The 15509-nt window shown below is 42.7% G+C and overlaps 1 protein-coding gene across 1 annotated transcript in view; it reads right to left on the bottom strand.

Annotated features, from left to right (window-relative positions):
• Positions 1 to 5652: 5652 nt before the first annotated feature.
• LOC131256934 (eukaryotic translation initiation factor) overlaps positions 5653 to 15509 on the bottom strand; it is a 47405-nt gene continuing 37548 nt past the window's right edge. The window contains exons 5-9 of the mRNA XM_058258041.1: positions 10145 to 10242; positions 8232 to 8319; positions 7781 to 8131; positions 7106 to 7348; positions 5653 to 6962 (exon numbers count right to left, since the gene is read on the bottom strand). Coding sequence (XP_058114024.1) covers positions 5928 to 6962; positions 7106 to 7348; positions 7781 to 8131; positions 8232 to 8319; positions 10145 to 10242 — 1815 coding nt within the window. The 3' untranslated portion in view covers positions 5653 to 5927. The remainder of the gene's footprint in view (positions 6963 to 7105; positions 7349 to 7780; positions 8132 to 8231; positions 8320 to 10144; positions 10243 to 15509) is intronic.

Here is a 15509-nt window from a genome sequence, read left to right on the forward strand (position 1 = left end):
GTATGATGGTTGACACGCGGGCATTTAGAAATTGCATACGTGGCATACAAGCAATTCAATCTAAACTGTCAAAATTACACGTAAATGTATAATGAACCCGAAAATTGTGCTTATTTGATTATGCGACTATTGGATTGGTGGAACATTTATTAGTCGATTAAAGATAAAGAGAATCCAATGGTCCTATTTCCAGGAATCAGTGGTTAGGATTCAAGCTTCTTACTCTGTCAGAGTGTGATGGTTGATACGCATGCACTTTCAGGGAAACGGATTGGCTACTCCCCTGCCACCAGCCCTGTGGCTGGTGGTCGGAGCTCTATGGGCCCCACCATGATGTATGTGTTCATCCATTTTTTAAGATCATTGTGGGGTTTGATCCCAAAAATGAGCAGGATATAAATCTCAGGTCGACAACACTACACCACACCACACCACACCACACCACAGGACAACAATAGTGATTAGACATTCACCATTAAAATTCTCCTAGGGCCATTAGACATCCAATCTGTTGATTAGGTCATATAGACCCATATGAAGGGAAAAAAGAAATATCAGCTTGATCCAAAACTTTTATGGCTCCCAAAAAGTTTTTAATGATTGACATTCATTCAACATTGTTTCCTGTACTATAGACCACTTGAGATTGTTATATACCTCATTTTTGGGCTCACAGCATAAAATGATTTAGAAAAATAGATGGACGGCGTGGATGAAACACATACATCATGGTGGGGCTCAGAGAGCACCGACCATCAGCCATTTGTTGGAGGCAGTGGGAGCAGCGCCCGACGTTTGCGGGTGCGGGTTAGATACTGACAAGGTCAGTAGCCAGATCGCTACTAAAGTGACGTCACCAATCTTATGGTCAGAAAACCAAGTCGGCCTAAATTTGTTTTATGATCTACGTAAACTGGGGCCCACAAATTTCGCGTATTATCATGAGTTAATTATATGCCACGTGTACAACTGGTTGGGACTGCATATCGACCTTCCAACTGGCCGAGTATCAAAATTCTTCTCTTCGAAGAATGCGCTGAACAGGCCAAATACTTGAACAGGAACGTCCGTGCTTTCATTTTGTACGGTGGGCCCCATGACTCAGTGATCCGAACCATTGACGTGATGAGACTAATGTGGGTGGCCCATGAAAACAAGAATCTTTTAATCCAGTAGATTTTTCTATTTATGGATCATCTGAAGTCTGACACATCACATCAACGGTTCGGATCCATGATCCACGGTCTCCTGAAACGGGAATCGAATGCGATATTTGCTACGTCTGTCGGAGTATTCGTACGGGTGATCAAACCGTTCAAAAGATGGACCATTTGACCGTTGCAACACTCCACCTCTAAACGAGTGGACTACACCTGGATCTCCTCGATGGGAATCTCGACCTTTCAATTTGTGGTCTATAGAAGGACGGTTATACAACAACGGTGCACATTCAAACAGAAAGGCTCTTAATATTGATCGCCGAGAACTTCCTAAATGGGGAATTTTGAGGTTTGGTGACGTCACTTCAGTAGCAATTTGGCTACTGACCTTGTCAGTGTCTAATCCCCGCCGGACGTTTGCTTGTTGAATTAGGATGGTTGAATGGCTATTATCACAACCGTCCATTGAAGTCCACCAATCTTATGGTCAGAAAACCAAGTCGGCCTAAATTTGGTTTATGGTCTACGTAAACTGGAGCCCACAAATTTCACGTATTATCATGAGTTAATTATATGCCACGTGTACAACTGGTTGGGACTGCATATCGACCTTCCAACTGGCCGAGTATCAAAATTCTTCTCTTCGAAGAATGCGCTGAACAGGCCAAATACTTGAACAGGAACGTCCGTGCTTTCATTTTGTACGGTGGGCCCCATGATTCAGTGATCCGAACCATTGACGTGATGAGACTAATGTGGGTGGCCCATGAAAACAAGAATCTTTTAATCCAGTAGATTTTTCTATTTATGGATCATCTGAAGTCTGACACATCACATCAACGGTTCGGATCCATGATCCACGGTCTCCTGAAACGGGAATCGAATGCGATATTTGCTACGTCTGTCGGAGTATTCGTACGGGTGATCAAACCGTTCAAAAGATGGACCATTTGACCGTTGCAACACTCCACCTCTAAACGAGTGGACTACACCTGGATCTCCTCGATGGGAATCTCGACCTTTCAATTTGTGGTCTATAGAAGGACGGTTATACAACAACGGTGCACATTCAAACAGAAAGGCTCTTAATATTGATCGCCGAGAACTTCCTAAATGGGGAATTTTGTGGTTTTGGCCCATCAACAAGGCGAGTCTCAACAGACCAATGGTTTGGATTAACAAACTATGGACCCCACCTGTCAAAATTGAAACCCCGCGTATGCTGTTTAAAGATCCAACCGCTCGAATGGTCAGTGATTCTTTCTCAATGGTCAGGATTGTTTGTAGGGATAGGGTGGGCCCCTTTTGAGTGGCTCTACTCGGGAGAGTAAGACTAGAATCCCTGTCTGGCCTGTCTCGGCGCGTGTTAGGATGGCATACTCGTGGAAGATCCAAGCCGCTCATCAGGCGAGACAGCTCTCAATTTCCAAACTCGTGCATTGAATGTGGCTCGTTGGTCAGTGGTAACCGTTAAATGGATTGTCTGATCCGAATGACAGCATGTTGACCGTCCATCGTACTTCCACCCCACGTGATCACATCGTGCGGTTCATCAGCTGGTCTCACGACATGTGTAACGGCTGAAATCAGGCCAATCTAGTGCGGGGCCGTGGGCAACCCATGTAAAAGATTGGAAGGCTTAAGGGCCCGTTTGGACGGGTGGATTGGAAGGGATTGAATGGTATTAGGGTGGATGGCATGGATTTCAAGGCAATGATGGCGTTGTCAGCGGATTGTCTTAAAATCCATGGGATTGCCATATCCCGGGATTGCTATATCGAGTCTGTTTGGCACGCCTGGCCAATCCCGCGATTAAACCTTCCCATCTCTTCCAATCCCTCGAACCAAATACGTCCCAGGCAAATTTGAACATATTAGGGTGGATTGGATGGGATTTAAAGGTAATGATGGTGTTGTCAGTGGATTGTCTTAAAATCCATGGATCAATCCATATACTGGGATCAGATCACCCAGTCTGTTTGGCTCGCCCGGCCAATCCTGGGATTTAACTTCCAATCCCTTCCAATCCGCCCTGCCAAACAGGCCCTAAATGAATTAACAAACAGTGTAGGCCCACCCGAGGAGGTACCCTCTAGAAGGTTTGGACCATCTTTTTCGATCTCTTCTTTTCTTTTCTTTTCTTTTTTTACAAACATTGTCTGGGCTCGAAGTCATGAATTCAATTTTGAAACACAATATGTCTACTATTGAGCTATGTTTAAGCCACTGCACGTACATTGAAGGCCCACCGATGACCATGTTAAATATTGCACATGATGCCACATTGACATGTTAAGCCATAACAAGACTTGATCCAAATCAATGTGCACTAATGCTTGATGCCCAGTCACCAAGGATATAGACCTAGTGTAGTAGGATTTGATTGAGCCATATGATACTGTAAAATGCCCTGTCACCAAGGATATAGACCTAGTGTAGTAGGATTTGATTGAGCCATATGACACCGTAAAAAACAAGCATATTTAAAAGTTGTACCTCATCTTTGATAGCAGCACGTGGCCCAATTAAATCCCATCACATCGTATCAGCAAAGATATCTGAATCACCATCTGCTTCAGTTAGCCAACATGGAAGAGATACCACGGTGTAGGTTACATGCGTCCCCATTCTATGGGAAGTTCATTGGTCCAAAGCAACATAGGACCCACTGAGATATCGGTGAGAAATCCACCCTATCTATCAAGTTTGGACATGATCCAAAAAACGATGCAAATCCAAAACTCAAATATCTTACTATCGGAAACAGTGGGAGTGGAACACCCACAGTCAAAACCTTCATGGAGGATAGGGAGTTTTAGATCCAGCTAATATTTGTGTTTTCAGCTCATCTTAGTAAGAATGACCTTATGAATGGTTTGATGGCATATAAACATCATGTTGGGCTAAGGATGGTTTCAATGGTGGGCATTTTCATGCCCACAGCTTCCTATAGTGTGGTCCACTCAAGTTTTTGATTTGTCTCATTTATGGGATCACGTCCTAACACAAGCTGGAGAAACAAACGGACGGGGTGGCTTTCTCATGGATTTCCAGGTGACCCTGGTGTAGCTTCTGATTCCAGGAACTTCCTATAGGCGAAGCATTTGGCAAGTGGCACCTGCATCCAGGACATTGGCCATACATTAGTTGAGGCCAACTGCAACCTGTGGTCATTTGTTACCTAACCATTTGCCTTTACCATACCCAGATGACCCACCTGATTAAAGGACCTGTTACCACGCACCACTCTTTTGACTTGAATTAAATTTAGCGAGGATGAAAAGACGAGTTTAGTAAGACTATAACATGATTGAGATTTGATTGGACCACATGCTACTGTCAGAGATGAGCGGCTCAAAGCATTTTTTGAAGCAATTGTAGAGTCACATGTGGGCTGGACCAATGGACGAACTGGGTGTTTACCTGGCCTCACCCCGAATCCAGTTCCCCTTTTGACCCCATAAGCAGATCATCTAGGTGAAAAGATCGTCAGCATCATATTCTCAATCGTGTAAATGCATTCCACCGGGATTTGAGAGATCCATTTTGCTTATTGCTGAAAGGACGGTTTTCTCAGCAGTAAAGGCTGCTGAAGCTTAAGACACCAACGAGCATCCGATTCGATGGATGGACTATACGCAACCCCAAGCCGATCACTGCTCAACCAAGATTCAATGCTCGGATGGAAACTCGAGCAGAAATTTTTCATGGGCATTCAACACAGGACCGCTGCTGTATCACACAATGTCACTGGATGCCTGCAAATACAAAAGCTTGACATGAGAAAAATTAGCATCCAGTATAAAATGCTATTTATCTTACTCATCAAGCACTGAATCTCAATCGGTGTTTATGTGCCAGGGTGCCGAAAAAAGAATCACCCATTCACATAAATCCTAGCATACACATCGGCGCAGCCATTGAAGACAACATTTAGGCAGTTAAAAGTACAACAAATGGTCACCACTCAACAGCCAAATATCCTCTAATGCATGGTTAGGATCACCTGACTGGTGAAGACTTCAGAGTACAACCCATCAACCATGGGCCCCAACTGGTGAACAGTCCAGTCACTCATGGGTGTGCGCCATGCAGACCTAGACATTACTATTTAGCACCTGATACCATCATCTTCGACAGGCAGGCCCTAACAGTGACAGAGACCGACCATCCGAATTCCCTAACCATGAATGGAGAACATAACAAGATCTCCTCATAAGACAATCCCAAAGATCAGATTCATAGACCATTTCCAACTACATATCGTCCACAGGGTGTTCAGCAGCCCATTTGTGCGCCCACAATCAGATGGATGGGATTGTTCAAGCACATGAAATGTTTGGATTGGTGAAAAATGAGAAAGCGGTCCCCACTGTATGGCACACCAGTGCAAATGAAAACCACCGGCAAGGCCTAGCATCGAATGATAACCTTGTTTTCATGGAAATCAACTGAAGCAAAGAACCAAGAAAAAAAAAAAAAAAAGAAAGAGTAATTAAACAGTAATCATATTAAGCCTTGTTCATCTCGGGCAATCGGGCCAAATTACCCATCCGCTCGAGAGCAAAAAAAATCCATGGCACATTTTTTTTCTTCTCAGAAATCAATAAACACGCTGATCACATGACCTCGGAAAATGTACAACTCATTAACTTACCTGTTCATTGCACAGCAGCTCCACTTATAAGCACAGATCGTAACATAAAGTTACTCACCTCAAGGGGACAACTGCACCAACCAGTTACATCAATGGCCTGCCAGTGGAAATCAAGAGAGTAGCTCCTCGCACGCCTTGACTTCAGCTGCCTGCTGGCCCAACACCCCCAGTCCTGAAGGTGTCGACTTGACAATTCTCACGGCGAGATCAAATACAGCTCTCTGGAACATGGGATCCTCCATTTTCCTCAGCATCTCCTTCACCACCTTGAAATCCAGACATCCGCCCAATATTAGCTTCCCGACAACCTCACCGAAGTTGCTTGGGGCCTTCGGTACATCGATCCCAATATCGTCCAACATTGACCCGTAGAGAAGGCACCCTGTCCCGATGTCACGTGCCGTGAGAACCTTGTTGTTGAACAAGAACTCCAGAAGCTTTGCAACGAGCTCGACACAAGGCGGGCTCTTCTCCAGCGCGAGAGCAATCGCTTCCTTCACCAGCTCATGGTGATATTCAGGGCTCTTCAGCTCCTCCACGCACTGCTTTGCCTCATCAAGAATGTGGATACTGAAGTATTCCTCAAGAAGTGCAAGTGTCTTCCGGTGCAGATCGGCTTGTTTCGCTCGTGGGGGAGCTCCAGGCTTGGCAGAAACAGGAGATGAGGACACCACTGGGGTGAGAGGCTTCATGGGAACAAAGTTTTGAGCTGGTGGGGGTTCTATACCTGCCGGGCGGGAAGGTGGGCCACCACTTCCCTGCAGCAATGCGCTCGTCTTCCCAGTTATTATGCTGCTGCTGCCCTGTGGTAACAGCCTAGAATTGAGGGTTGTTGGCTTGCTAACCAAGGACGGCTGAACACGGGAGGGCAGAAGCTGTCCTTCGTTCTTAGGCATAGACCTGTTACGGGGAATCTCCCAATTATCATTTTCTATCCCTGGCATGCCAGGCATCCGTCTAGTTCCAGGCATCCCGGGCATCATACCACCGCTGCCGGGTCGGTTGATGGGAAAGCCGCTGGGGCCGATACCACCTAAAGCACCTCCTCCACCACGACCATTCCGAATGGCTGCAGCTGCGCCAGGCCGTAGCCCAAGATTCTTCTCTGCCTCCGAATGGATTTCATTGATGGTCTTCGCTTTCACCTGCAAGACGAGTGGAACCACGCAATCTCATCAGATGACATCCTGGATGGTAATAGCCAGAAGCGAATTCCATGACCAGAATGGGCTAATTAAATCCTAAATCAGTTGTTTGAACATAAAGTGTCCCGTCAAGGAGATTTTACCTCTTCCCGCCTAGGGACCCAGTTGTTGGCACGCAATTCCAGAACACCACGGACCATGAACCTCAGCCGCGGGGCTAGCTGGGGGTTTGTTGTCAACTCCTTCAGCCGGTTGAAGTAGGCATCATTGAAACGTCGGGATTTCGGGCTTTCATCTAGCTGCTTGCCGATCGTGTTGAAAAATTGGCAGATGGCCTCCACACTCTCCTCATCTGGACAAGTCTTCCCATCATGTCCCAACAGTTCCTGTTTAGCAGCCAATCAGGCACTTCAAAAAGAGAAGTAAGAATTCTCTTCTTTTCTTTTTTCTTCTTCTTCTTCTTTTCTTTTTTTTCTTTTTTTTTTTTTTTTGCAGGAAATCCATTGTGTGGTTTCGATACGTTCATGTAGTTGCCCCACGGTGGATGCAAGATGCCCAAAACTCTCTCCCATTAGATGATACTAATGGTCCGATGGGCTCCCATTAAATGTGGATCATTGGGTGTGATGCCCATTTCATTGGAAGGCGAGGATCATCTAATGGAAGATTATTAGGCGTGTCTATCCATGATGGAGCCACCGGATCAACGGTGTGCATTACAAGGTGAACCTCACATGAATCGCTGGGTCGAAAAAACTCAAAAAGTAAACCATTTGGAAATATCAGGAAAAGACAGACCATGAGATAGTGGAAAAAACCTGAACAATGTGATGGACGATTTTCTCAGGCACCATCTTCTGCTTCAGCAGCTCCCCAATAAGACGGATGTTTCCAAGGGTCCGGAGCTTCACCATTCTTTCTTTATCTCTACGTTCTAGTTCTTGCTCAGGGGCAGTCATTTGCCTAATTTCAGCCCTTAGATTGGCAGAACCTTCAAATGCCTCCTGGCAAATATTCAAGAGGATTCGCTTAAATGTGATTTCTTTCCCACCGGGTTCTTCTGAGGGAAAAGGCGGGAGCTTTTCATTGAGATCAGAACACAAAAGAGCATACATGGGGCAAAATGTAGGTTCCAACACTGCCTTATCAAATATCAGTGTGATAACACCCTGCATTGCAATTGCAGATACCAAAATCCATTTAGCAATTTGACCTCTAAGAAGAAATATACGAAAGAAACCGTCATGAAATATGCATGATATCAAATACCTTTAAGATATCTGGTGTTGTAATTCCAGAATCAATCAGTTGGCCCTTAAGAAGATCAAATTTCTCTGGGGTCAACTTATTCAGTATACTGCCAAACAGAAAAAAGCGGAAAAAAAGAAGGAAAAGAAAAAAAAGAATCAGAGGAGATAAATAACCGTTTTTTGTCAGTATACAAAAACTGTAGATAACAGGATTTAGGGCCAAAATATAAGTTATCCATGTGTAAATTGGACCAATATGGCTTCTATTAGAAATTCAAAAGGGGAAATGGCACGTGCAATGCATGGGGAGGGGATGGTTTTCAAGACATGGGAGATGGGTGGAGACGATGCTCTGGCAGTGTGTGGTGCTTTATACTTTGGCATTTTGAAGTTGTGCATGTGGAATACATTAAATCATCAAAACGTCCATGTCGTTGGTCCCAAATTAGAGAGCTCAAAATAAACAATTCAGATTGATTCAACCATCCTAACCTTTGATTTATAAACATATGTACCTTGAATGTGTACTATTGACTTCTTTTCTTTTCTTTTTGACCATCCATTCAATATCAGTCATAAGAAATAAAATCAATGCAATTTTTTTATTTTTTTAAGAGCCATCAAAATAGCGGCCATGTTCCAGTTTATTTCATGTTCATTATGTGCCACATACACAAATTTATTAATGTCTATGTATATCAACCATCATGCTCTGCCAGAGTATTTCAGTTACAAATTTATTAATGTTTATGTATATCAACCATCATGCTCTGCTTACATCCAGGACTCTATACATTATGGCCCCATGGTTTGGTGGCCAAGACTATTAGCCGATGAGCCCTAACATGGATGGGGGATGCCCTGAAACTCTCCCAGTGAGAAGACCAAACCCTTCAACCTCGGACAATCTGGACTGTTATTGTATAACCCTTCTACTTGAAGGTCATTGATCCAAAGGATAGGATCTTCCACTCTGGATGATTCATGAGGCAACCCCCATCCATGAAGAGTCAGATCATGAGCAGTATAGATCACCTAATCATTATGATAGTTTGGACCGGAAATTGAGCCCAAATAGTCCAACTGGATCCAAAATCTGCATATCAGATTTCTGAATAAAAATCACCTCCAGATTTCCACAAAATTTGCAGAAATTCACAAAAAGAGGATAAGGGCTGATCATGCCATTCAGAAGAAAAAGCAGAAGAAGATTAAGGGCCGTTGGATGTGATTTGATGGTTCCAGGGCATCATATCACAAGAAAAGGATGGGGCTAGTGCATCACACCACACTATTCATCCATCACGGTTTAAAAGAACATCTTTAATCATAACTACAAGCATCTTCCTTTCACCACCTAGGCTTCTTACTTTAACCAAACTACCAGCTGTTTACTTGCTAAACAAGTTCAAGAAAAAAAAAAAAAAAGAAGAAGAGGAGGAAACTTCATACTAAATTAAATAAAAATAAGAAAGTTCCATGCTTGGTGAATACTGAATAGTGTTGTCCAACTGGTCTTATGGCCCCAAGGTCAATTGGACCGCTAAAAGGACCACCCAATTGGATACATGGGACCAAACTCCCCCAGTCCAAACAGACCAACTATTGGATCCATGGACCCAGAGTCATTTGCAGATCCCTGTGGCTCAAAATCCTGCATCATCCAGCAGGTGGGCACAACTTGGCCCTATGTTCATACACATGGGTGATGCGCGGATCCAGAGTCATTTGCACATCCCTATGGGTCAAAATCTTGCATTGTCCAGCAGGTGGCCCACCCTGGCCCTATGAGCATACACATGGGTGATGTGCAGCTTGGATGCATCACATTGGCCCCATATGCACAGAAAGTCAGCAACTGTGTGCTTAAAGATGTGCAGGACATACTGATTAAGACTCCAGGATATAAACATTCAAAGTGCATTACATTACCCTTTCACTGTTTTCAAAACACGCTCTTTCTCAGAGAGAGTGCCTCTTCGTGCTGACCATGGGACTTCAGCCTTTATGAGAGCAGGTGCAGGTCCTCCCTGATTCAAGGATAAATATTGACAATCAGGACAAACACCATAATAGCAAAAGTGCATGCAGTAAACATGGACACCTTGGCATAAATAAGAATGCAACACGGCTGTAAAATTAGCGAAGGAAGTACTTCAAATCTTATGAGAAATACCAGGTCAAATAAGCTAGTCATATAATATTAGGCTTGGACACAGTACATATTTAGATCACATCGTATTCCTTTTTCTTTTTTTGAGATGAATGGGCAAGATGATATTCTTAAACTTCATGAGATAGTGCACAAATTTATACAATGACTACAACAAATGTTTGAACTTCGACCAATGACTTAGAGAGCAAAAAGGTGCAAGTGTTTTGGGAAGCACTGAAAAGGAGAACCCAACTCAAGTGGACTTCCATTTTCCCTCTTCTCTTGCCCCAAATCACCCATCACTGCTGTTTTGACACAAGGGAATCATGTTGTAACTGTATAAAGATGAAACCATTCTGGGTCATATACTCACATAAGACCACTAACAAGAGTGACTCCAGAATCATTTGAAGATAACATTCCATTTTCGCACTTTTCACACCCAGAAAAGTGAGATGCACATGGAAAGATCGCTGAGCATAACTCACAGCTGTTTTAGTGCTAGTGAACCGTGTTGAGCATGGGAAAGCATATCTCATTAGTACTTTGGCACTGGTGAACCATGTTGATCATGGGAACTAGGAAGTTACAAGTGCAATCTTATGCAAAGGAAACCATTTTGAGTCATATTCTAACCAATAACAAGAATGAAGACTACATTGTATAGTTCTGATTAAGAGAGATGTGCAAAACATCTGAGAAGAGATCTTATTCAGGAAACAGAAAACAATTTGTGAAAGAGAAACACAACGAAATGCGTACAATCAACCCCACCATCACATCTCACATCAAAAGGAGGGAGCCCCTCAGGTGACTAGAACAGATTGGTGGGTCCCTTAGGTGACTGGATCAGATTGTGGGGCCCTACAAACAATCAAATCAGATTGTGAGGCCCCACAAACAATCAGATCAGATTGGTGGGCCCCAAGGGAGGTCCGATCAGGTTATGGACCTCACAGATGTGCATTGTTCACAACTGCATATTGTTCACACATGTAAATGTTCCCATGTGAGTATGCTCATCCGTGCACTGTACACATACTGTTTCCATACACGTGGGGGTTGGATTACTTTATAGTATGTTAATTCCTATTCTTAGTTAGTTTGCTATCATATTCAACACGGTAAAAATTCCCTTTTTTGTTTTAAAACTTTTTTAGCAAGTAAACTAATTACTGTTGTCATTAGATTAGAAAATTTGTGGAAGAAAGGCCTACAAATGCAGGCCATACATGAAGAAAAATAACAGTAATACTAATAACCCTTTTGATAAGAGCCTGAGTTGGGTTAATATTGTCAGGTGGAGTAATGCTACAGCGATTCACTCAGAGACAATTCGCCAAGAAATTTGCAGGTCCTCTCCTCCCAGCGCAAGCAACATAAATCTCAGTGGGGTCCATCACAATGTATATGGGACATCCAATCCATCCATCACCTGAGCCGTCCCATTTTAGGAGAGAAGCCCAAAAATCATGCTGATCCAAAACTCAAGTGAACCACACCATAGGCAAAAATAGGAATAGAGATGTCTACCGTTGAAATCGTCTAGGACCTACTGATGTTTATATGACTTCCAACCTGTTCAACAGGGAGGATGAAGAGAAAAGCCATATATCTGCTTTATCCAAGACTTCAGCAGGTCCCAGGAAGATTTCACTGGTGTGCGACTTATCCCGCTGGCGTGGCCCAATTGAGTTTTAGATGGGCCTGATTCCTGGATCATGTCTTGCAATGATCTGCCGCAAATTATGAACAGAATGGATTTCATGCAAACATCACGGTGGGCCCCATAAGTATTTATGTCACACCCGCTGCATCTGTACAATTAAATGCGGAGCAGAGGACGTGTCAGTATAATAGGGTGAATCGCCCCAAGTGAATTGCCATAGCTTCACTCTTGTCAGGGGTCCTGTGATGGATTCACAAACTAGTAGTGTGATGTTCTAGAAGGTTGTTCATACGCTTCAACAGTCCTTTTTCATAGAGAATTTCTGCATACATGTTTGATTTATTTTTTTTTTCTCTTCTTTTCTTCTCTTTTTTTTTTTTTTGTTGGTGACGGTTCATCCATGTTTGGATTTTTTAAGGTTTTTCCTGCAATTTTCTTCTCCTAACCTTGTAAGTTTCTTTCTTGAAATATTTTTTTATTGGTAATGAGATTTTATTCCTAAAAAAGAATACAACAGAGATAAACAGCATGTGACGCAAGAAAGAAAACAAAAAACAAGCTACATCGGGACCAGTCCCTTGAGCAGAAAAGGAGAAACTAAACAAAAACTCTCCTAACATTCATGTAAGCACTGGTCCTAACCGCACCAAGCTTTGCAAGATGATCAGCTTCCTCATTTGCCGATATAGGAACAAGCTAATCCGTTTGCTGATCTAAGAACTAGCAAGAACCTAATCTCACAATTCCAACAAAGGTCCCAGAGCTTTACTCCCCAAGCTCCTCAATGCGCAGTAGGCAAAAACCAGACTTCGCCCAGGAGTCTGTATTACTAGTCTCCTTCAATGAGAACCAGAAGGAAATCATTATCAACAACCATTTTGACCGCCTGCAATAGCACAGTGCAACCTGGTTGTCGATTCAATGAGATGCGGATACTTGTATCGCAAGAATGGACAAGAGACACAATAATGTTTGAGTAGAGAGGAACGAGCTACTTTATTGAAATTGAAATTTCTCCTTACAACGACTCAAACAAAAGCTTATAAACTTACAAATATGGAATGCCCTACCTCCTACACCACCACCCCTTGTAGACACTAAAGAAAATCCCCATGAATCTTTAATGAAGATCCCCTAACTATTAAAAACCTTAAATCAATCTAATCTACATAAGATGGCAACAAGCCTAATGAATAATGATAGTAAAAGCAAATTTCGAAAATAATCGTCAAAATCTTCAATCATATCTTCAAATCAGCCCCCATTAAAAACCTTAAATCAATCTAAATTACATAAGATGGCAACAAGCCTAATGAATAATGATAGTAAAAGCAAATTTCAAAAATAATTGTCAAAATCTTCAATCATATCTTCAAATCAGCCCCCATATATGATGCAGGACAATTAACCACTTGCTCTAAAAGCTCGAACTGTTAGAGCATGGCGAATTAATCCCTTTATCTCATAGCCCAGGCCCCACATCTCATGGGTTAGGACCTCGGCCGAACCCCCCTCGTGGGCCCCAAATCACATAGGTACCACCTCACACGGGCCGCCCACCCCGAGTGTGTCCCCGAATCCCACAGGCTACCCCACTCGAGCCCAGTGTAAAATGCGCATTAATCACCCCTGGTGAGGAGTCTCAAACACGAGATCTCCCCCGTGGGCCCCACCCACCCCGAGTGTGCCCCTGCATCCCACAGGCGACCCCCACTCGAGCCCGGTGTTAAAATGCCCCTGTATTAATATCTTTCATAAATAGTAAATTGCAGTTCCTTACATTCAAACCCTAAATCTAGCAATAAAAAGTCCAAAATTAACACATGTTGAGCACTGTGGTAGGCCATGGGCCTACATCATTTCCCATGGGTAGGAAAGAACTCAACTCCAGTGAGTTGGATGCTTCATACAAGTAGAAAAGATCGGGATCCAGTCTTTCCAATTTGTCGCTTGTGATCCATATACATTCATAATAGTACTTGTTCTTCCATTTCACAGAGCACTGCTTGTATTGGCATTGTCGAGTGACGATGGTCTTCATCTGCAAAACTTTTGTTTTTTATTTTATTTTTATTCCTTAGAGAGTTGTTTGTCTCGTCTTGCACATAAAGTACCCTGCCAAGATACTCAAACAAATTTACCACATTGAAAGTTTGCAAGATATCCAAGTTATCTAACAACTCAATCTCATAAGCGTTGCCACCCAACTTTCTCTTGACTCGGCATGGTCCAATCTTCTTAGGCTTTGAGCTTGTTGCAAGTCCCCCTCAAAAATATTTCTTTATAGAGGTAAATGATAACCAAGTCACTTTCATTGCGATGTTCATATTAGCTTTTATGTTTGTACTTGGCTTTGCTCTCTTTGATATCCTTCTTTCGCTTCTTCTTCTTGTTTCTCTTTCTTCTTTTGAACTTGTTTATGTATGACCACTCAATCAGTAGGAGTTCAGTTTGTTTGGCTGGATTCATATGGTAATACATAAGATTCAGCATGTTCAAACCAAGTGCCAAGTCAATATGATGTTGAATGTTCATCATTGGAGGAAATCTAGTTGAGAATTCTTTGGACAAAGTCTTGATATTTACAAAGGAACTTCTGCATGAAAGGTCAAACATCTGACCGTTTTGCTTCTTCTTTAGCAACCAAGACAGAGATGATGTCAATCTCCTTTCTTCTTCAAACTTTTGTGCACTTAACTATTTCTTACCGTCCTCTTTATCAGATTTTGATGTTGGAAGATGTTTCTTGGGTACAATGTGAGATTAACACCATCCTTGACGAATGAATAGGTGTTAGCTTGAGTCAATTGCACCATATTATGTGCAACAACCATGGTCTTCCCAATAAAATATGAAATACACGCATGAGAACCACGTCACACCACACCTAATCCTTGTACTTAGATCTAATAAAGAAGAAAAATAAGACATTGGGTTAACAAGGACTTCACCCCTCTATTAAACCAATGAATTAGTATGGATGTAGATGCTTGTGTTTTTAAGTTCCAATTTATCCACCATCTTGTGTGAGACAATGTTCTCACTGCTTCCCCCGTCTACTAAAATCATGCATATCTTAACACAAGAAGTGCAGGTGGCGTGGAAGATATTCTGTCGCAACCATCAGCCCCCATCAATTACTCAAGGCATAGATAACATAGTTCGTTGGATAACCAACATTTTGCGCCTATCACCATACCTATCTATTGCATCTTCTCCAAGATGTGACCCATCCTCATATGCATGTTCTTCATATTATGTGTCATCTTAAGCTTTCATTTACATGAAGTTGAGTATCTTCAACATATTCTCCATCCTCGGCCAAATTCCCTTTAACTAAGGATTGATATTCAAAACAGTGAAAAGAACGATATCTTGATTGCCCACATTTAAAGCTTGTGAAAGGAGTGTTGTTTTGCCCTATCTTGAATGCATTAGCCCCTCGTCCATAACCATCTTTGATGAGGACATCT

This window comes from Magnolia sinica, chromosome 9 (assembly GCF_029962835.1).
Source record: "Magnolia sinica isolate HGM2019 chromosome 9, MsV1, whole genome shotgun sequence".
NCBI lineage: Eukaryota > Viridiplantae > Streptophyta > Magnoliopsida > Magnoliales > Magnoliaceae > Magnolia > Magnolia sinica.